General features: G+C 41.2%; 1 protein-coding gene across 1 annotated transcript; it reads right to left on the bottom strand.

Moving 5' to 3' along the window:
• Window positions 1-1,811: 1,811 nt before the first annotated feature.
• Window positions 1,812-22,691, bottom strand: dot1l (DOT1-like histone H3K79 methyltransferase). The gene is made up of 29 exons (XM_056256375.1): window positions 22,346-22,691; window positions 16,363-16,406; window positions 16,156-16,230; window positions 15,252-15,315; window positions 14,946-15,174; window positions 13,351-13,445; window positions 13,186-13,248; window positions 12,987-13,042; window positions 12,714-12,793; window positions 12,257-12,325; window positions 11,390-11,496; window positions 11,157-11,198; window positions 10,969-11,061; window positions 10,628-10,862; window positions 10,424-10,537; window positions 10,197-10,288; window positions 9,481-9,582; window positions 9,238-9,375; window positions 8,990-9,115; window positions 7,930-8,381; window positions 7,748-7,856; window positions 7,520-7,666; window positions 7,352-7,424; window positions 6,381-6,937; window positions 6,087-6,292; window positions 5,925-5,989; window positions 5,240-5,842; window positions 3,132-3,735; window positions 1,812-2,025 (listed from the first exon to the last, which is right to left on the bottom strand). The coding sequence occupies exons 1-28, from the start codon at window positions 22,424-22,426 to the stop codon at window positions 3,242-3,244; spliced, it is 4,611 nt and encodes a 1,536-aa protein (XP_056112350.1). The 5' UTR covers window positions 22,427-22,691; the 3' UTR covers window positions 1,812-2,025; window positions 3,132-3,241.
• Window positions 22,692-22,727: the final 36 nt, after the last annotated feature.

Here is a 22,727-nt window from a genome sequence, read left to right as displayed (position 1 = left end):
TTCTTCTATATAAAAACGGCACTGATCCAAACAAGCGAGTCTTTCTTCGTGCTGGGCGCCAAATCTTATGATTACATTATAAATATAGGAAAAATAAATGCCGCAAGGCTTGAAAACATCCCTGTGTTAAAAGCACCACCAAAATCTTTATTCATTTCTTTTTTTTTGTTGATGATCTTAATATAAATAAGCAGTCTAAAGTTGTACAGATTGTAGCACCATGTCTTTTTAGACTGCGAGTCAAGTACATACACACTTTGCACATGTTGTGCTCTGCTCTGAAACAAAATAAGAGCAATCACACACCAAAAAAAATAACAAAAAAGACAGAAAATTAAAATGATAAATAACCCAAATTATATACACAATTATACAGTCTGAGAGAGACTACCATTCACAGTACAAGAAAAAAAAAAAATACACAAAGAGAAACAAAAGGATGAGTTGAAGTTCCCCAGTAGTTTTGTTGTCGTTTTGTGATCTTGTATTTTCCCAGTGTGTGTACATCTTTTAATCAGTGTGTGCGTGTTTGTTTGTATGCATGCACGAGCGTGTGCTGGTTTTCCAGATTGCGGAGAGAGCACCACGACAACATCGGATTTTGTAATCCGAAAGAAAACACCTACGAAATCTGTCAAGAAAACGGTTCAGCACCAGATTCACCTGAATAAGCCTGTACCGTGTAAGACGCCGCGCCCAGACTGAACAAAATATGTGCATTGTATTAAAGGTTCAGCAGTAACTGTTAGGAACGTGGAAGCTTGTGTATTACAACAGGGCCCTAAACCAAACGGTTAACGTAGTGATTCAATAAGATCCTTACAGGCATTCGCTCATTCTGTGGCTCTAACGCCTTCTCTCCCTGCAGATTGTGTTTTAATCCTGTTTTCCTGGGAAGGTGCAATTGTTTACTTTTTTTTAATGTTATGATTTATTTTATATGCGTGTAAAATGAACGTCCCCCCCCCCCCCCTTTGATTAATAAAAGCTTGCAAATTTTAGAATTAAAAAATGACATGCAGCCATAATACGTCATTAATAGCTCCACAGGTAAATTATTATCCAGTGTAAAAAATTTTTATTATCAGTGTATCTCATGAAGCCTATCAAGAAGGTCATATTATACCCCAAAAAACAAACAAAAAATACTAATAATAAGAATTTGAAATTGAAGTCTATTTTTAGACATTTTTTGTAGGGACTATTTTCATGACAATCCACCTCAACTCCCAAAACTGTGATGCAAACAAATGTTAGTTGCCATGCAAAATATATTTAGCTTTATATTCTATTATTATTTAAATATTTATTTCAACTTTTAATATTACTCTAATATAATGTGAATTGCTAAGAATTTATTAAGAAATAAACGAGATAAAAAAAATCTTTGTGGTACTCTAATACTGCAATATATAATTACATTTTCTTCTTTTTGGGGTAAAATATAACTTGGAGATTCACTCTTTTACAGTCGGAGCTCGTGGTTTCCTATTATTTTTACCTTATGTGGCAAACGAAGAGATTAAAATACCCAATACAAGGTGGAAGTTATACTACAGAACAGATTATTGGTCAAACAAGTGACTAAAATAGTGACTATAGCAAAAGCTCAGGCTTTAAAGGTGAAATCCCAGCATGGGAATTGTCTCTGGCTCCGGAGGCTTCATGGAGTCCACCCGAATGGGATTTTATCATTCATAAAAGCCACATTTCTTTTCATTGATAACAGCAGCAAGGTTATAGAGATTCACAAGTAATCTTTCTGTGTAGGGCCCATTGCCATTGATTCAGGGGGCGTTGGTGTGTGTGTGTGTGTGTGTGTGTGTGTGTGTGTGTGTGTGTGTGTGTGTGTGTGTGTGTGTGTGTGTGTGAAGCTGCACCTGTGATAAGTTCTGATACCCATGCCAGTTTTTTACAGTGGCGGCTTTAGAAAATGTTCGAGCACCGGTGAGCGAGTCGAGCCCATTGGTCCACACCTGTCCATTGCATAGGTTATGTTGGGTTGAGGTAGATTTCTTCAGTTACCTGTAACCAGTCGGGGGTAAAATCCAGGAATTACACATGGTGTGGACAGATATATCATGAACATCAGGGCTCAACAATTTACATGTCTGGCAAACTTATGCATTTGGATTGCGATTTTTTTTAAACATCAATTTAAAAAAAAAAAATTATTGTGTAGGAGTGACTTGCTTGTAAACATTTACAATGGACTGAAAATTATGTATGTGTGTGTGTGTGTATATATATATATATATATATATATGCAATTATAATAATAAATATTATATATAACAAAAATAATTGTGTTATTTTATAAACTTTTTGCTGGATGATTGATTCGATTTCTTTTATATATACAAACAAAAGATTTGTATTAATTAAATGATTCATATTTTATATTATAAAATATATATGATATAAAATAATGAAATAAGTGTATTTATATTAATTATGATTGAACTATTTATATTTAATTCCATTTATACTGTGATATAATTTATATATATATATATATATATATATATATATATACACATACATACATACAATTACAGCACAATTAAATAATTAAATATAAATGGTTCAATTAAAATAAAAAATACATTTTATATTATATATATTTTATATACCTTTTGTATTTGTATGTTTTGCATAAGCCATTATAATCATTTAGCAAAAATGTTTATAAAATTGTCACAGACTTTATATCTATTACATTCCCAGCTATTATTTAATTGAATAGTAAAATATGTAAATCAGTCATTTTAAACTTCCTTTTAGGAGAAGGGAAAAACATTTAATGAAAAAATAATAATAAATATTTTTCAAACACTTACAAAAATAGGGTTACTAATATGTTTTGTTCATTGCTACTACGTAAAATAAAATAATATGTGTGGGGCTAGTATAGTAGAAATCACTCCGAATAACTCATTGTTGAGCCCTGAACATATAATGATATTTTTAATAGACATAACAAAATGGGCAATTCTGACATTAATATTCTAACTGCTGGTTTCTGAAACCAAAAAAACTCACAGGAAATGCAGCTGCCAAAAAAAGCAAAAGAAAAAAGAAAAAAAAAAGCAGCAAAGCGTGTTGCCCATTTCCATGCTAACACCACATACCTTGTTCAGACTCATAATAATATAGCTGGCAGAATGCAGTAGCTTCCCTGTATCCGTCTAGTTAGAGTGTCTTTCAATTTCAACCCCCCCTCCCCCACCCCGGACGTGTCCTATCTGGGGCGATTGCCGGGGATCTGCGAGGCTGTGTAGGAAGCCTGCAGACCCAGAGTCCTCCAGGAGACCCCGGTCCCGCCTGAACCAGTGCTGCCGGGGGGGTGCGGAGGCGGCAGATGCGGGGGATAGTGCACAGTGAAGGGCCGGGAGGAAGCAGAGGAGGTGACTGAAGCGGATGAGGTGGCCAGAGATGGGGAGGAGGTGGAGGCGGGGAGGGACGACTGCGGCCTTGAGGAACGCGGGGAGGAAGGTTGGGGAGGGACGGCGGAGGACGAGTTCAGGAGGGGAGGGGGCGGAGGAAGGGCGAGGGTGGGCGTGTGCAGGACTGTCTGTGTGCGGCTGTGCTGCGAGGGGCCAGAGGCCAAGAACGAGGCCCCTGGTTTGGGGTTCGTGTCCAGATGCCTCTGCTGGGAACTGAGGGCCCCGGGGCCCGGCAGATTGGCCCCAGACTGCTGTGAGGAGACTGAAGGCACCATATGGTGAAAAATCCCTGCAGACATACATCACAGAGAGGGGAGCAAAAGACAGAGAGAGACAGAAAATGGGGGCTCAGCCAGATTGTGCACAGCAGCAAGCCAGTCCGACAAACAAGCACATAAAGCAACGAGGCACTGCGCTGATGTACCGTCATCACCTCAAACCAATTAAATCATAAACAGTTTCCAATTAATGAAATCTATATTTGTAAGGGTAAATAAATCTCCATTCACAACTCCTGTCTCACTGATCATGTGACTAATTTCATTTTCATGAACTGCGAGGTGCTGGTACAGAGTGAAATGCCTCAACACCCAAAATCAAGAACTACAATTAAGACAAACACCCAGAGAAAATGTGAAGGAGTCGAGGAGTTTCTCGCCAATCTCATAAATTACAAAAAGCTTGACAGCTCCGAATATTTTCACAGGCCTCTAAATCACCAGTTTACACCGTAAAGGCCGGTGAAAATAATTTAAAAGGATTTGGCTTTATAAGCTTTGTGGGATACACCCAATAAAACCTGTCAAGAACATGTTTCACAGGAAAATCAAAAGAAAAAACTAAGATATCAGTTTTATTATACACTATTGTTAAAATGTTTGGGGTCTATAAGATTTTTTTATGTCTTTGAAAGTCGTCGCCTTAGAAGTTAAAGTTGAAATGTGAAATATCATTACAACTTTTAGAACCTTTTCTATTTGAATATATTTTAGAATGTAATTTATTCCTGTGATAAAAGCTGAATTTTCAGCATCATTACTCCAGTCTTCAGTGTCACATGACCCTTCACAAATCATTCCAATATCCTGATTTGCAGCTCAAGAAACATATGTCATTATTATCAATGTTAAAAAACAGCTGTGCTGATTAATGTTTTTGAGGAAACTGTGATACTTATGTTCAGGATTCTTTGATGAATAGAAAGGTCAAAAGAACATTTATTTATTTGAAATATAAATATTTTCAGTTATAATCGTCTTTACGATCCCCTTAAACAAATAAACCTCTCACTAGTGTAAAGTTTAAAAAACTCAGTATAAAGCAAAATTAGTATTACTATGATGTAAATAAATATAAATCAATTTCACAATGCAGTCTAAAACAAATTAATAAAATGTTTTTGAAAAAAGATTGGATAATATTCATTACTGTTAAAGATTCATGACCATCATTAAGGATAATGATAAATTTAAACTTATTTCCTCTCCTGCATTACGGTAATGAGGAGGAAACGTGTCGGGGAACGGGGAAATGTGTCATTGTCAGGGGGAAAAGGTTTTCGTTTTTTCTTTTGACTGGGGTGAAACATATCCAGGACATCATTTTATTACAACCCGTTCTCATTTCCTCTAGGTGTGTAGCTTTAGCCTTTGCACAGCAAGCAGTGTGGGAGAGCCAGGCAAGGTGGCAGCACTGGGCTTTAACTTACCTTTTCTCAACACCCAAAGGACTGTTCTGACCATAAACTCAATTTCACCCAAAAACCGAAAGAGAGACAGATGTCTTCAACTCACCTCCTGCAGCGCCCCCTGCCAGCCCGGCGCTGGAGAAACTGCCAAGCGCCGAATGTCCGTTGACCAACCGGGGGGCTCCGCTGGTGGCTGGTCCGGGCGTCTGAGCTCCAAATAAGGACTGCAGAACTGAAGCCCCACCCAGGGGAAAGTACTGTCCCACTGAGGATGCAGAGGAAACGGTAGCGGTCCCGCCCACTTTCCCACTCAGGATACCTCCACTGGCCGCGGCAGATATAAAGAGGTTCTGGCTGCCCAATCCACTTACGGATTTCAGGTCCCACTCCCGCACTTTCTGTTTCTGCAGCGGACGCTCCGACGTGTTGACGACCGAGCGACCGCCACCATCCTGACTGAGGAAGAGGTTTGAGTTCCCGTAAGGCTCGCGCTCACGTTCCCCTCTCCTCTGTGGTTTCTGGTCTGAGTCAGAGTCCGTGCTCCCTCGGGATGTCCCCATGCCGAACGGCGAACCACCTTGGCGGAGGTCCGAAGGAGTTGGCTTGGTGTCAGAGATTGGGGAGAAGGTGGATTTCCACTTGCTGGCTCCGGAGGAAGAGGATACCTCGCTGCTCACGCTGCTGGCACCTGATTTACGTCCCTGCGAGCCTGTAAAAAGCCACGTTCCATTACAAATAGCCAGTCGAGTCAGAACTTGAAATTTCCGTAAGCCAAAACACATGCCACTTACCCCTTTCCACATCTCTCATAGGTCCATCTCGGTCTAAGGAAATTGTGGCAATTTTCCGTTCAATTCTAAAAGAGAAAACAATCAAGGTACTAAATGAAACAACCATATATTCCACAAAGTTTAAAGACCAATGAACTGGATTTGAAAGGAATACTATATTACCGGCTTGAACTAGAAGTGTCTGGAGCGTAATTGGTGCCCTCTTCGTCCGAACTAGGGGTGGAGGAATAGCGACCTGTGCTGAGCTCCAGGGGACGCTCTCTTTTAAGCACGGGAGGCTGATCTAGATCTGCCCCGCATGGGCTTCGGCCTGATTGCTCCGGGGAAGAGATGGCGGAGATCTCCAAAGGCTGGTTTATGTTGTTCACCTGGTAAAAAAGAATACTTCGAGTCTGATTCGAGGCCAATCGTATGTTTGAGCAATACTAACAGCCGCCATTGTTTTTGTCCACTCACCATAGAATTGATATTAAGCGGCGATCCAGAGGAATGGCTTGGGCAGCCCAGACCCGGAAACGCCCTTCTTTTGGGGGAGCCGCTCATGGGCATGACCCCGGAGGAGCTGCGCTTCCGCCGGCCACGCTTCCGCCCCTCGTGGCTATGAGAACTTGGAGAGTGATGATTATGGTGGTGGTGATGGTGCTTATTGTGATGATGGTGACCCTGCTTTACCGACCCATGGTGCAGCCTCGAGCCTCCAGTGGAGGATGAAGACGAGGAGGAAGAAGAGGACGAGGAGAAAAAGATACGGCGACGAGCCTCGCTGTCCAAGGGCTCTGTGTCAGATTCGTGGCCCTGGCGGTCATGGCTGTCCTCGGGGGGAAGCCTCGGTGGGCCATCGGCATACTGCAGCACACCTCCGGTGCCCAGTGGAGGACTGAGGCCAGAGCCGCGGGGCTGAAGCCCCATGAGAGGTGTGCTGTGAGGGGGAGGGGATGCGGTGTCACAGTCTTGGTCCTCGGTCAACATGGCAGAGTGACAGCCATTAACCAATCCTGAGCTGGAGGAGTACCCTAAGAGGAAACAGATTTGGATTCAGATGATAACTAATGTAAATCACCTACATGGATGGATGATGTTAGATTAGACCTTATTTTTGAACATCTGGTTTATGAGGTCCAAAATAGCTGACCTTTGACCATTTTGCCAATTTAGCTGATCACGAGAGAAAAGAAAGCACAGGAAATGATGGGGAAAATGGGATCAGGAAAGGTCACAAGTCAGACTCGAACACACATTGCATGCTTGCGTGTCGTGTCGAATCATTCACAATAAGAACAATATCATGAATTTATAAAAGAGATAGGGTGAATTTCCATGTCATGCTGACTTTCAATTTAAAACATACCAACAAGTTTTTAGTGCAATGCGTTGAAGCATGTGTGATAACCAATAGGCCTTGGCAACAAAAAACAAAGCAGCTGTACCTGAGGTAGGCGTGAGAGGTGCCTTGCCATTGCTCTGTCCAGCTGGATTTAAAACTGGACTAGGAGTGCTCCTCTGGCAAAAGAAAACAGCTTAAATTAATGCTGAAATGTGGGCAAGAAACATCCACAAGATCGTGTATCATCACTTCCGCCCACATAGATTCGTACCAGTCTTTCTGCACGGTTCGGCAGCACCACACTGGCTAGCGGGATGCTGACAGGAAGTTTACTGGGATGCACAGTGCTGAGGGGGATGCTTATTGGTAGACTGGTTATAGTGTCGCCGGGAGCAGCCGGGCTCTTTTCCTTATCGGCCTGCAATTGGGAAAGAGACGCTCAACATTTGCTGCATTTTCAAAAAAGGGGTTTGCATAAAAACAAATACACATTAGTTACCCTATCTGTGCTCTTGGGTGTGGTGGTCGTTTGAATATCAGATGAATTGGGTGAAGAGCAAGCCTGTTTTAATCCCAGAGTTGGAGATGAAACAGCAACAATGTCGCCCCTGAAAACACCCGTGAGTGATCAGTGACTAATCGACAAGCACTTAGTCAACTAACCGTGTTATTTTTACTCACCGGTGGATGTTGCCAAGGGCTCTAAATTGATTGGCAGCTGAATCTTGATTGAGGTGCCTACGGAGGGCGATCTTGGCTGGAGAAAAGCGGGTGTAGTCGGGCAGGGGTTGCCCTAGCTGCCTGGTTCTCGAGTCTGGGGTGGGCGGCACAATTTCATGGTCAGGGGAAATGGGCAGGTAGCGGGTGAGGAGCTCATTTTTGCCCATTCCACTTCCACCGCCTCTCTCATAACCTGGCGAGGACGTGCCATTGATGGATAGCTCGGGACTGAGGCCGTTGAGTCCTGCAGAGGCTTGTGGGGTAAGTCTGGGGGTGTCGGAATCCAGTGTGGGCCGGGTCTCTGGGCCAGGGAGGGCCTTTCGGTAGGGGGACACCTCACACGGGCTGTAGGATGACTTGAGCTGCAGGAGCTCTTGCTGCCTCTGGCTCTTCTCTAGTTCAACAATGCTGATCTGCAAAGAAACACCAGGGGGAGCGATTGATAAAAACACAGACAGAGCCAACCTGTAATGCTCATGGTAAAAATATCCCTTTAGAAGCTAGTTCAGTCTTCTGTAAACAAGCTTTTGTCAGAACATTTAAAAATGTTCAGTAATTGACCCAAATAACATTACAGATTACAGATTTTGATTGTTTAAAAAAAATGATTTTTATTGATTTCTGTTGTGTCTTTCACATTCAATTCGGAGTCACTTTCTAATGTGCTTTGTGGAAAATCTTAAGTCTGATTTAAGTCTCTTGAATCCAGAGATGGAAAATGTGATTGTGGCATGTTGCAGGCCTGATTCAAACCTATGCCACCTTCATGTGCATAAAGGATCGATCAACATGCCATAGCTTGGACACATGTATCGGCAGGGCTTACCTGCCTTTATTAAACAGAAATAGTGGAGAAACAGGAAGTTATCAGAGGCCAAAATGGGATTTTTGGCATGGTTCAGGCCAAAATCAAACTTGTGCCACCTGCACAAGTATCAGCGTGCCACATCAATTGTGAAACTAAAATATGCAACGTCCTGTTTGCTCTGAGCTGACTGAATAAAGCGTGCATGCGAGTTACCTGGAGCTCCAGACAGTGGCGCTGTTTCTCTGAGATTTGTCTTCGTAATGCAGCTTTCTCTTTCAACAGAGTCTCCAAACACAGAGACCCCCAGTCTAGCTTGAGCTCCTCACACCGAGCCTTCAGCTGACAAACACACACAAACATATGCGCAATGGGAGTTTAGTTCCAAATCTGCCATTTCTGAATCATAAGCATCCTTCTGCTCGGTTGAGGCATGGAATGATGGTTTATATCGGATCACTCACCAGCACCAGGCTCTGATCGCGGAGCTCTGCCATATCCCTCTCCAGCTGTTTGGTCTGTTCCCTCAGCTGCATGTTGTGGGCTGTGATCTCCTTCTGAGCTTGCACCAGGTCCTCCACGGTCACCGCCTTCACGCCCAGCTGTGACACAGACGGCACGGTTTAAATTCAGCTCTGATGCCTACATATTATTGACTTGGAAGTGCTGTCAATGTAGGCAGATCACTAGGTTGAGAAAAGTCTTACCTCCTCCAGTTTAGACTGGAAAAGGTCTCGGATCCTCTCCTTATGGGTATTACAAGCATTGAGCAGCTGTTGGGCTTGACCGGATAGTTCTGTGTGCCTCAGCTGGGAGGAGAGAAAAGAAACAATAACGTTATGACAAAAAACATTTAAAGTCCATTTATTTGCTGAGCTCACAAATTCACAAGACTATCTATTTTTTTTTTAAATAAATGTACAAAAAATATAATTAATTTAAATTTCCTAAATATAACGTAAATATTTAACTTGTTTTATTACTACTACTGCTACTACTAATAATTATATATATAAAAATAAGATAGAAAAATAGAAATAAATAGAAAAAATATTGTGATAGCCCTAAAATTTATAAAACTATTGTGTATAATAGTGTCTACTACTATTATATACATGCACATTTTAAATTAAAATGTGTCAAATAAATATATTTCATAATATTAATAACATTAATAATGAATAATGTATTTCGTTTTATTAATTTTATTTCTTAGTATTATCCTAATTTAAATGAATCATTATTAATACACATATATATGAATGAACATTTTAAATATATATATTTTAAATATAATGTATATCATTTTAAAACAATTTATTAATAAAATACAAATTATATATATATGTTTTATTATAATTATATAATTCATTATTATAATATATTATTAATACAGAATATATATTCTAAGAGACAGATTTACCTTTTCCTGCTCAAGAGCTTGCTGCAGGTTGGTGCGGTACTGTGGTGTCTTCATGTAGGCCATAAACTGCAGGTACTGGACTTTCGCGTTATCTAGAGCATGAGCGAGACGGTTTACGTTAACTGGGCGGCTGACTACGTAACTAGAGCAGAAATGCATGTCTGTGGAACTGAAATAGATCTCCTCGTGTTAAATATGGAAGGAGAAGTGAGGCTGAGTGAAATTACCAAGAAGAGCCTGCAGGCCTGGTGGAGTGGGGCCCGTGAGAAGCTGACTTGATGTATAATGCTGCACTTTGGGAGGTAGCTGATAGAACGGACTCTGAGGTGACCTGTACGCATCTGTGGATTGACCGAGAGGACAAAAGACATGTCAAAGGTCATAAACTGTTCAATTACCTTGAAAAGCCTGATTTTAGATAAGTGTCTCACCCTGAGGGGGGGCAGATGAGAGGGTCTTGGCATGAAGCAGGTCGAGGGCGCTCTGGCTCTTCTTGCTCTTGCGCTCGGCTGCGGTGGCAGTGGCAGCCTTCTTAGGCCGCCCGCGCTTCCTGTTGCCGAGCTTGCGGCCCCTGGACAGCAGTTTGGCCCGGCGGGGTTTGGGCGAAGGCTTCACGGGCACATGCGAGTTCGAACGGACCTCCTCACCACCCGAATCATGCTGCGTCTGAGGCACACGGCAAAGACAATTTAATCAATAAAAATAAAGAATATAATTGATTTTAAATAAACGTATAGACAAATACATATGAAATAAATGAATGAAGGTCTACCTTGTGCTCCTTGGGCTTGGTCGGGGTGGTGGTGTTGCTCTTATTCTCCTTACTGTCCTTCTGCTGCCGCCTCCTGGTTGCCTCCTGCTCCTCCTGGAACCAAAAACACACCGCATGTGTTGTGGGAAGAGATTTAGCAGGATATTTTGAAAACCAAAAAACATGACAATCAAACACGACAATCTTACCCTGAGTTTAGGATTTTTGAGACTAGAAAAATAGTTTTCAAGCTGCAAAAAGAAAAAGTCTTTGGTTAGATTGAAATATACATACATGTGAAATGTAATAGTCAAAGAAGTTTTTGGCTGCTCTGTGTGCTTAATGCCATTTGTCTGGCAATAAAGGCTAAAGCAAGTAAGACACCCATTGTACACCAAGAGGAACAACAAAACCCATGTGACGTGAATAAAAGGGAACTTACTATGGTGCGGTCTATTGTATGCAGATAGTACGACACTGGCTTCCCCGTCCACGACACCGACCCCCTCAGAGGGGACAGTTCAACTACTCTCATTATTGTGCCAATATCTTAACAAAAACACAAAAAAAGACCATTACTCATCAAATGTATTGTTTCGCGAGCAGTCTAATAGGAATCTTTGTGTTCAGGAATTTCATGCAAGGGCAAAAGACTTCCCCACACAAATTCGCAGTGTTGACTACCATAATTATCAATGATGGTGGTGAATTCGCTGAGTTTTCAGGCTTGATTTATCCGTTCGGCTCAATGTTCAAACACCAGCGCAGCACAAGCTTACTAGAGCAGATCCTGACATACAGAAGAAGCCCTGCGCAACGATACAGACAGAAGGCTTTTCAATCTACAAATCACCATCATTTACCATGGATTTACTGTGGTAACACTACTTGGACCATGGTTTTGTGGCAGCTCAACAACTCAAGGCCTTGTTTGCTAGCAGAAATCGGGAATTTTGCGTGAGGGCGAAAGATTTCCCCACACAGATTTCGCATTGGGTTGAATTTTTTTACATGAATTTGTCGCGTTGACCAATAGAAAGCTTCTGAAATTGACTTCTGTTGAGCTGTGCTTCGCTGCACTATTGACAATTTTGAGCGAAATATCGCAAATGTGACCACACCTTAACACTTATAAAAATGTATCAGAGAATAACCACCAAAGACTTTAAATATTTTTAAAGTCAAGAACACTACCATGATAGTAATATCATGTTTTTTTCTCTCTCTCTCTCTCTCTCTCTCTTTTTATTTTTCACCATGGTACCATCTTTTTGTAGTGGAATCCTGTTGTACAAACTTTTATACTCACCACTTAAGTTTCGGCTGTTTATTCTGAAGTTAAGAGGTGCAAAAGGTTTCGAGGATACAATTTTTCCACCTGCAAGAAACGAGACTGAAATTCAGCCAGGTAACGCAGGAGAAAATCTAAGCACATATTCAACTCCTTGACATCTGTAAGTCAATGCGAACTAAAAAACAAGTCCGACTGGGGTCAAAGGTCAAGCATGACATGTTGACACAGGTGCCTTTGAGTTACTCTGACACAGAACCCTTTCTTTTTCAAACGTAAGCAGCTGTGCAGTTTACTTCAAGTTAGGACTGCACCAAATGTGATGATTTCAATACCAATTTGAATAGCAATAAAAACATTTAACATGATTTAAACAGAACTATTAATTAGATTTAGAATTAGATTTGATTAGCTGTGCAGCCCTACTCATTATTTAGTCTTTTCTTAACAAGACCACAACGACGACACCACGAACCTTCCTTCATGTTGGCGAATCGTTCCTTCAGCTGGTGGTCCACCTCAGGACCAAAGGCAAAGTTATTCACAAAAATAACACTGCAAAAGAGCACATCACACTACATCCTTACACAAGACGTTATGTACAACATGCAAACTGTTCTGAATTATGAAGAATTAATGATGAAAATGTAACATGTCAAAAAAACTAACATTACTTGGAAAGATGCTCTGGTTATAATCAGGTTATAGACTTATTATAAACATTTAACTAGCCTGTATGTGATCATACCTTGTGCTGGCTATTCGTTCCTTCCATTCTTCTGACAGGAAATCTCCCCTTTCCAACTGCCACACAAGACCAGACGACATAAAGTATGCACGGATTTCACTTTAGTCACAATACTGAAGTTTTGACAAGTAATAGCATTTGTTTTAATAAACAAACACACTAGGGATCATTTTGGCGCATCACTAGAACACACACTCACCGTGTACTCGCCATGTTTTTTGCCATACCACTTCATCCACCTCTTAAACTCTTTGTCCATTGACTGTAAAAACATTCAGATATAAAGATTAGCGCAAAATCCATTTCGAGGCAAACTCAAGATGTCAGGTATAAGGAACGTTTCATTTCGGCTTCCTGTTGGTACCTCTGCATAGGTTGCTGGAGTGTCTGCTTTCTCCACGCCGAAGTAGTGTTTACAGTTGGTTGCTGCAGCGACCTGCAGGACTACCTGACCAACCCCTGTAATTCAAGCAAAAACACTGCATGTCATTGTCATGTATAATGGACCGACTGGACATTATTGGACTTTCAATCTAAAACTGCTACTCAAGGCCCGTTTATACCAATTTAGTAGTGAATTCGCTGTTGTGAGCTGTCGTGACATTAACAAGCTGTTTTATCGACTTCTTTCCGCAGTAATAATGTTATGATAACATGATAATGATTCCGGTACGTTGTACTTTATCTTTCAACATACCTTCTGATGTTCATTCATGTTTATTTGGTGCTGTAACTAGTAGTAAAGCGGAAGAGATCCGCCACGACACATTAAAGAACACCAAAGCGGTATTTATTGTTTGAATTTCGTAATAAATTGACAAGAATTTGAAAGCTGAGACTTTGTTTCATATCAAAAGTAACAAAGCATAAAACTTGCGATTTATTGGATGGGAGTTCTATTCATTCACCAAATGAAAACAGCACAGAGCAAAAGATCGACTCTTGGGATTTAAGAATCAATGTGGGTTCATAAAAATATGAATTGATTAAAATTGAGAAATCTATATTTTTAACCCAGCCCTGTTTACCGTTGCGTTTTTTAATTTGCGGTTGAGTTTTCCGATGTGTGTTTATAGCTTACAATGCGCTTTTGCCTTTTTATTGGACATTCAATCTTAAAGGGATACTCCACTTTTTTTGGAAATAGGCTCATTTTACAACTCCCCCAGAGCTAAACTGTTGAGTTTTACCGTTTTTGAATCCATTCAGCCGATCTCCGGTTCTGGCGGTACCACTTTTAGCATAGCTTAGCATACATCATTGAAGTGGACAAGACCATTAGCATTTCTAAAAAAAAAAATGACTAAAGAGTTGATATTTTTCCTATTTAAAACTTGACTCTTGTTACATCGTGCACTAAGACCGACGGAGTGCAGCAGGCGTAATGATATGACGCAGCGCCTGAAAATAGGCTACCTTCCGTCAACACAACGGAACTATTTTCAGGCGCTGCGTCATATCATTACGCCTGCTGCACTCATGGTACGGCAGTAAAGTTTCTTGATTATTACGCAGGAATGAGAGTATAGTTCCTAGCCAATCAGCCGAGAAAATCGCAACTTTACATTTTCTGTCGGTCTTAGTGCACGATGTAACTACAGAAAAGTCAAGTTTTAAATAGGAAAAATATCGAAACTCTTTGGTCATTTTTTTTTTGAAAAATGCTAATGGTCTTGTCCACTTCAATGATGTATGCTAAGCTATGCTAAAAGTGGTACCGCCAGAACCGGAGATCGGCTGAATGGATTCAAAAACGGTAAAACTCAACAGTTTAACTCTGGGGGAGTTGTAAAATGAGCCTATTTCCAAAAAAAGTGGAGAATCCCTTTAAGCTGCTACTAAAGGCCTATTTATACTATTTATTGAAGTGAATTTTGAAGTTGCGTTTTCAGATTTGCAATGTTCACTTGTACTTTAGGGTCCCCATCGAATAGGCCCTCAATAACAGACATTACTGACCACTGCCCAAATCCACAAAGGTGTCTTCTTCCATCATCTCCATCTCGTCAATGATCTGGGCCACCAGGTCGAAGGAGGTCTCTCCGTACACCTCGGGAGAGAATGGCTCGTAGTTGTTGAGTTTCTCCGGGTCGGTGACTGAGTGGTTGTAGACCTGCTGCAGGATGTGACGCAGCAGGCCGTTGGAAGGCCGCTTGTTCAGTTTCATGGGTTGGGTGGTCCCTTTCCACTGCAACACACAAACACAGTTTAACACTTTGTTTGAGGCAAAAATCATCTGTTGTCAGCAAGACAGACTTGACGTACCAGTTGGTGAATGCTGTCAATGGCTCTGTTGTACTTATCACACAGTCTCTGCATACTCTCAAAGCTGCAAGAAAAAACAAACAATTGTTATATGAAATGACAAACTTCACAGAATATCTACTTTCGCAAAACTAGTATTGCATTACAATATTTTCATTAGCTCGTTCAAATGGCACTTTTAATCAAAATAAATAATAAAATTCTTATTATTAGCATTACAACTACATCAATAATAAGAATCATAATAATAATCAATTTTAAAGCTTTGTTTTTTCATGACACCTAATGGACCATACGTATGAGCAGGGCTTGACATTAACACCCACCAACCTGCCAAATGAGGGTGTATTTCAGCAGTGGCGTGTAACGCAGTCACTCCTACTAGCCACTTTGCCAGGTTGAATTTTATGAATATTGTTGGTGTTACAAGGCTTGAATTTGACATAATTTTACTCATTCCCGCAGATTTTGTGCTTGCATCTAATGTGCGTGCGAACAAAGCTGCCTCTCAGTACTTTTTCACGGCTTATTGCACTCAAACAGTCAAATACACACAAAATGTTAAAATGCCAATCTTGGTGAGTATTCACGTAAACACCGTGAGTTTTATTTTAAGTGAACGTAAACAGGTGACAAAGAAAACACATGTGCAACAGCATCATGGATCAGTGCGTCAGGTCTTAAAGTGACACCAGCCTAATATACCTGCTGCCAAATTATGAGATAATATTAAAGATATATATATATATATGGCAGTTTTTCCCCATGGTATCAATGTCAAAATGGTGGCCAGTGAAAATGCTGAGTGGCTAGTAACTTTGGAAAACCACTAGCCACAGTGGCTGGTGAGCAAAAAAGTTAGTCAAGCCCTGCTTATGAGACCAGTTTGTGACAATTTCCTCACCTCTTGGTGTCGTAGTCGATAAGTACGTAGTTCTCCATGGCCAGCTTGAGATCTGGGATCTCTTCACACACCCAGCTGGACAAAGAGAAGAGACATATTAGGTTTTACTATATTGATTATTACGGTTTTATTGACAATACACCTCTTACACACAGAGCAGTCAAATACAAGTGCAAAATCAAACCATAATACCCATCACAGACTTACCGTATGGTCTCGATGATTTCATGTGCAGCATCATGATGTTTATCCTGGGGCAAAAGGAAAGAAATGCTGAGTTATAAACAAGGTTCAAATTACTGTTTACTTACTCGCTAGACTACTTATTTGGAACATGATGTGTAGTTATCCATCTACAAGAAACAAGTTTCTACAACTACAACAGAAACGTGACCTTTCCAGTTTAGGCAGGGTCACGGATCACAACTGTAGCACATTCCTGCACACACAGCAGCCAGTGTGCCTTCAAGCAGGTAAACAAGTTCATTGGGCGTACATGCCCGGATAAGTACATTATGTCACCAAGCTGGCATCACTGATCACGTATGTTGCAGTCTATGAATGCAAAGCAAGATCTATATCTCAGAACAAAACTTGTGTGCAAAAGAAAATTAAGGGTGCTCTGATTGATCGGTCGCCGATCATAATCGGCCGATAATTGCTTTGGGATGTGTGATCGGCGGTCTCTATAAAGGCCGATCCAGAAAACCCGATCAGATGACGCAAAACTCGCGAGACAATTTTTTTACGCCCTGGTAAAAATGGCTTCACCGGTCTGGCAATTCTACAACAGGGCTCTCAAGTGTCAAGCATTGAGCGTGACAGTCACTCATTTCGGTCTTTTGTCACGCTCTCCCGCCACACATTGTATTTCTCACGCTGAAAAACTATTTGTAATATATTTAATATGCCGCAGTGGCCAAAACTCTGGCCGCGCCGCTCTCACTGTGGAACCGGCATGAATCAAGCGTGTTTCCTCTGGTGTTGTTCGTCGAGCTACACAATAGCCAATCAGAAAATAGCACTATTGTATCTGGGTAAGATTTAACGCAACAACCAATGACAAAAATGTATCGGTAATCGGCCCCAAAAATCCTGATCGGAGCACCCCTAAAGAAAATGGGCCTTATTCACAAAAAAAAAAATCAGAAACCATGCTGTCATATGTTACAGTGTTAAGTATTATTTATATACAGTATTTACTAATATTTTGAATTTAAGCTTATTTATTATCATTTAATTGTAGTTCTTTTATGTGCTTTAATTTATGCTTTAATTTATGTGCTTTCATTTATTTTTGTTTCAGTTTTAGTGCTTAAACGTATTATTTTCAGTTAGTTGCATATCTTGGTTTATTACGCACACTTTAACACATTTAACCGGGTTATGTTTAAAAAGTGAAGAGTGTCCAAAACGGATGGGTTGGGAATTATAATTCCTCATTCAGAATGAATCATTTCATAGCCAAGTTTATGAAACTGATGCCAAGTAGCATTTATATGGATTCATTCATTTTATGTGCTTTTGTCCTTTTTATTATTATTATTATTATTATTATATTTACATTTTCCTTTTTCAGTTTTAGTACGATTTCAGTTAGTTGCAATGATTTTTCCATCTCATATTTATATTCTAATTTAGCTTTATTTCAATTACCAAAAGTGGTATGTTAAACATAAACAAGGCCCGGAAGCCATCACACATGACTGTGCCGTACTTAAATACGTGTAATGCTGGCCTTTTAAGAGCTCCGAGGTCATAATGAATCAGTTTTGATGCCAATTAACCCAGGATTGTGTCTAAAATGTGGATGTGACCCAGCCGACTCGCTCAGTCCTGCCGCTGGAGCTCTGCTGCTTCCTGACCCAGTGACCCACTTTCCGTCAACAGAGTCCTGAGAAACCCTCTGCCTGCCGGAGTGTGCCGCTGCTGGGCTCCGTTGCCTCACTAGGCTCCTCCTCATCCAGCAGGGAGACGTTTTCCCGCTTGGATGCAAGTATGGCGGGTCTCGTGCTTTTCCGCCCACCCCTGCAGCTCCAAGGCGATGTGACGGCACTGGGAAATAATGCAGCCACAGTCTGAGGCGAACAAGGGCACTTATTTAAAGCGGGATACGGCTGACTCGCGTTATTTCAATACTGCGTTAAATGCAAACGCTTGGACAGATGGCAGAGTGTGTACGTGCACAAGCAGACACTTCAGCTCATCGTGCTGCACGGGGAGGGGGGGGGACGGCGTGTGTACGGGGTGTTCCGGCGCACAGCAACACCAGAGCCGCAGCTAAAAATATCCAGAGGAAAGGAGGGGAGGATGACAGAGAGCAAGAAATAAAAGCTAACAGCCCTCTGTTACAAGCAGGCTTGACTCACGAGCACAAAATCGGACTCTTCGCTCACCTCACGCACACTTGATGTGACTCACGCCAGGAAATCACGCCTCGTGAACACTTTTCGTTTCGCCGTGATTACCTCACAGCACAACTGTTCTTTTTGGCTGGGACGGCAAATCACCACACCTCGGTGCGGACGCGCACACTGACGTGTTTAACCGGATTGTAACGTTCAAACTATGAGGAGTGTCCAATTATTATTTTCTCATACTCTTAACAAATAATTTTGTCTCCAAGTTCAAGGAACTTGATATGGAAGCAAGCAAATATAGCTGATTTAAGTTTTCAGATATGGGATGTAAATGTGGCCGTGAATGTAGGTTTCAGGAGCGCAGGGAAGAAAGAAAACAGTGACGCTCAGTGTTCGATAAAACACCTCCTTCCTCTCACCCCAGGTGAGTGGGATGCTTTTGTTCGGAGCACAATGTGAAGCCGTGAGGCAAAATAGCACGCTAGTGGACGAAGGAGAGGAGAAAAAAAAAAAAAAAAATCACTCAGCTGAGTCTCTGAAAAACAAGATTTGAATGGGTATTTCGGCCTTTGTAAAACACTGTCACCTCAAATAAAATCCTGAAATATTTCTTGAAAACATGTCACAAGAAAACTCTCATATCCCCTCTTTTTCCATGTCTTAAAGGGTTCATTCTCCCAAGATGTGTGCATTTTGTCATTAGGGTTAGACCCCATTTACGCCTGAATTTAGCGTCGTCCACTTGTGATCCAATCGACTAAAATGCATCTTAATACAAGGCCTAAACAGGGCCTTTTATACAATATCCCCCCTTCTCCACCCGGGGCAAATTTTCCTCACCGTGACATCCCTAAGGGGCAGCACTTTTCTTGGAGCTTTACCACATGCCTCTGCATTCAATTTCACTGTGAAAGCAGCGTGAACATTCTGCCAAACATCTCCTTTTGTGTTCCTCACAAGAAATAAAGCAATATGTGTTTGGAACGACACAGGGTGGAATAAATTGCGACGACAAACATTTTTGGGTGAATTTTTTCTTTAGGGGTAGTCTAAATCAACAGTGCATGTGGATTACCACCACCCAGACTCCCTAATTAACAGAATACACACCTCCCTAAACAACAATTTGCAAGGCATATCTGCAGCTTGCCAATCGCGGGTGCTCTGCAATTCTGTTTACCCAACAGCAGGGCAGAAATATGCCTCTCAGTGGGTGGGGCATCCATCCCATATCAGCCAAAGACGGAAGTCATCTGAGGCCTAGTGAGACAGTAAAACTGCTGAGGTCACAACTAACACACTACTAGAAAGGGCACGCTGAATGACAGAGACTGGAGTTTTAGTGACGAAAATAACCTGCACTTCCCACATTCTCAGTTTGAGTAAAATGAGCATGAATCATAGTATTAACTAACGGGAGGGACAAATGAGACAGCTGTTTCTGTGGAAACCACAGCCTTCTGATCTGCCCCCCCCCCCATTTCCGTCTAAGACCGAAATTGCGTTGACAACCTTGATGGCGTGAGAAAAGTCTTTCCGAACACGTTCTTGTAATAAATAGGCTATTAAAACAAATATGCTTGTCTCTGCCCTAAATATTAGGCTACTTTATTCTATAACAGGGTAAATAGCAGCGCATGTGTGTGTTTTATGGGGGGTTAATCATGGCGTGGAATCTGAGTGTTATGATTACTGTACATGTGCAATGACTGTAATGCTTTCAGAAACAACCGAAAGAAGAATGGTGGCTGACTCAGAATGGATGATGTGAACAAGACTTTTTTGATGTCATTAAGGGAACAATAGTCATAGAAACTAGAAAACTACATTTTCAAAAGAAAAATAACTTGCCATCACTATGCTAGGGTGTTCTGGGTGGTTACCAGGGCGTTGCTATGCAGATGCTAAGGCGTTCAAAGCATATTAAGAGTCACCACCACCATTTCTCTATGATATGCAACTCTGTATATAGGCATTGAAGCAGGGGTGCAAATATTTAGTGTTTTATGTTAGCTTTATCTTCTACCAGGTGAAACGCCCTGTGTTAGGATATCTAATCCTCTGAGCAATAATAATAGTTAGAAAGCAAGCTTCAATAATAATGTAAATATGCTGGAACATCTACCTTAAAACGCCAATATTCAAGTACAGCAAGTTTTACAACCCACTAGCAACCACTAAAAAGTCAGTTATTGCCAAACTTCCTAAATAATCTTGCACACTAGCTTGTTTTTCAAGAAATGTCAGTCAAATGGGTTTCGTTATGACACTTTGCCCCTTTCAAGGTGTATACAGATGGTAACCAAAATGAAGTGCAAGGGCTGCCAAATGAGCACCCGCATTTTAAGCCGCCAGTGACAAATCTGACACTTCCAGAGCAGTATTCAATACTTCAAAGGATCCCATATGTTATATAAAGACCATACTAGAATCATACAACCGCCAAATATTGTGAAGCAAACATCTAAACTGTAAGATACGTTACAGGACACGCATCAGAGCAATTTGTCAATAAAAGACACTAGGAGATGCTGCCCTCTCGCCTGAGTGCACTACTCGCCTTTTGTTTAACACCCTTCGTTCGATATTTAGCCGGTACGAAGCATATCACACCCTAACATATCCACTTCAGATATCTACACACTTCTGAGACATATTTGTACTGTTTACGTAATCTGGAGTTTTACGACTATTGGTGTTGGGTAAAAAGCGATAAAGTTAGCTAGCCCTGCTATCAGACTGTTAGCATGACGGCTAGCGTGAACTCCAGTCTCTATAAACATTCGTTGAATACAGAGTCATGCAAACCGTCGTTTTAGGCTTAAAATGTGCATTACTGTAAGTTAAAACAATTTGTTCGTGAATAACGAAACGATTAAGTGTTATACACACACTCTCTGGTATGGCAGGTTTTGGTTAGGACTCCGTCTCAAACTCTAATGAGCTGCATACTTAGTGAGCGTATAGTATTTTTAGTTCACTGCTTTCCTTCCTTCAAAGACTGACAACAGCACAAACCAATAGTATCCGAGTGCGGGATGTCATGCCGCATTCAATTGGTTTGACCTATTAAATTAATACGCCCCCTTCAAGGAGTCATTTTGATTTTAATAAACTAACTTATTTGTTTAGTATTTGTTTAACAATGACTTGAGTCAATGATTCGATGTGAAGTGAGTTTGTTTAAGGGTGTTATGAATAGGTCAACTAACTGGCATAATAAAAATAACCATTAGAAAGAGTCCCTGACATAATATTTGAAAAATAAAAAGTAGCAAATTTAAACGATTCGAATAACAACATATTAACGTTTAAATCGTATTTAATCTGCCATTTAAGTATACACATGCTGTCTAGGTAGACAGCTCACTAGAATTTAAGACGCAACCACTGACTGTATGAGATGGCCAACTGGGTCAGCAGGCTACACACAGTCAGTGTGTGTTTCCAACGATTCAAATATGATTTTATTCGCGGTTATAATATATTTTGTCTTTTTAAAACACAACAGGCTGTGTCATTTCAGGTCTAACTAGTGTTTAGTGATCCTCTGAGCACCTTTATGAATATATACACAAATGCTTACGGGTATCCAACACTTTAGGATGCATTGACACTCTCGTGTCCCAGTTGTAAGCGGTTGTTAAAACACTAGTACTGAAACAAGCACGCAAAAAAAGCCAAAACAACCATGAGAAAATGTACACACTGTGGGTTACTCGTTTTGATGCACGCTGTTCTCTACCTAAATGACCCACTTCGCCTGATCGCAAGGGAATCCCGGTGTTGGTTTCGGTTTATATTAAAACAAAAAGACGGATAGTACTTACATATATAGGCAAGGGCCATGGGTAGCCTGCAGCTTCGGCTCCGACCGGCGACTTCAGTTTTAACTCCAGCTTTTCTCCCATTCTCCCCAGTACAGCTAATGGACGAGACACGAGCTAGAGTAAGAGCATTTTCCGTGAAAAAAAAAAAGCCGGTTTAACGCGATATGATCTCACGTTGGATATCGCAGGTTGGGGGTGATTTCACAAAGTTGTGCCGCAAGATTTGGTCGATTTGGATCCGATCTGCCCCGGTGATTTAGAGAAAATGATCGATTAAGCCGAGCGGCTGCTCAGTCTCGGCAGTACCGCCGCCATCTTGACCGGCTCACGAATGAAAAAAATGCGCCCGAGTGTGTATGTGTGGAAGTCCGATTCATTTCCG

Source organism: Rhinichthys klamathensis, unplaced genomic scaffold (assembly GCF_029890125.1).
Source record: "Rhinichthys klamathensis goyatoka isolate OS25496 unplaced genomic scaffold, OSU_Roscu_1.1 h1tg000127l_1, whole genome shotgun sequence".
Lineage (NCBI taxonomy): Eukaryota > Metazoa > Chordata > Actinopteri > Cypriniformes > Leuciscidae > Rhinichthys > Rhinichthys klamathensis.
Note: the sequence above shows the minus strand (reverse complement) of the source record. Positions and strands in the feature narration are given on the sequence as shown.

What these genes read in the sequence shown, in the direction of transcription:
- dot1l (XM_056256375.1), bottom strand. Translation starts at nt 22,426, where the DNA reads ATGGGAGAAAAGCTGGAGTTAAAACTGAAGTCGCCGGTCGGAGCCGAA. An exon ending in AAGCTCTTGAGCAGGAAAAG is followed by an intron (nt 9,583 to 10,196) that starts GTAAATCTGTCT and finishes CTCTCCTCCCAG; the next exon opens with CTGAGGCACACAGAACTATC. An exon ending in TATGAGAGATGTGGAAAGGG is followed by an intron (nt 5,843 to 5,924) that starts GTAAGTGGCATG and finishes GGCTTTTTACAG; the next exon opens with GCTCGCAGGGACGTAAATCA.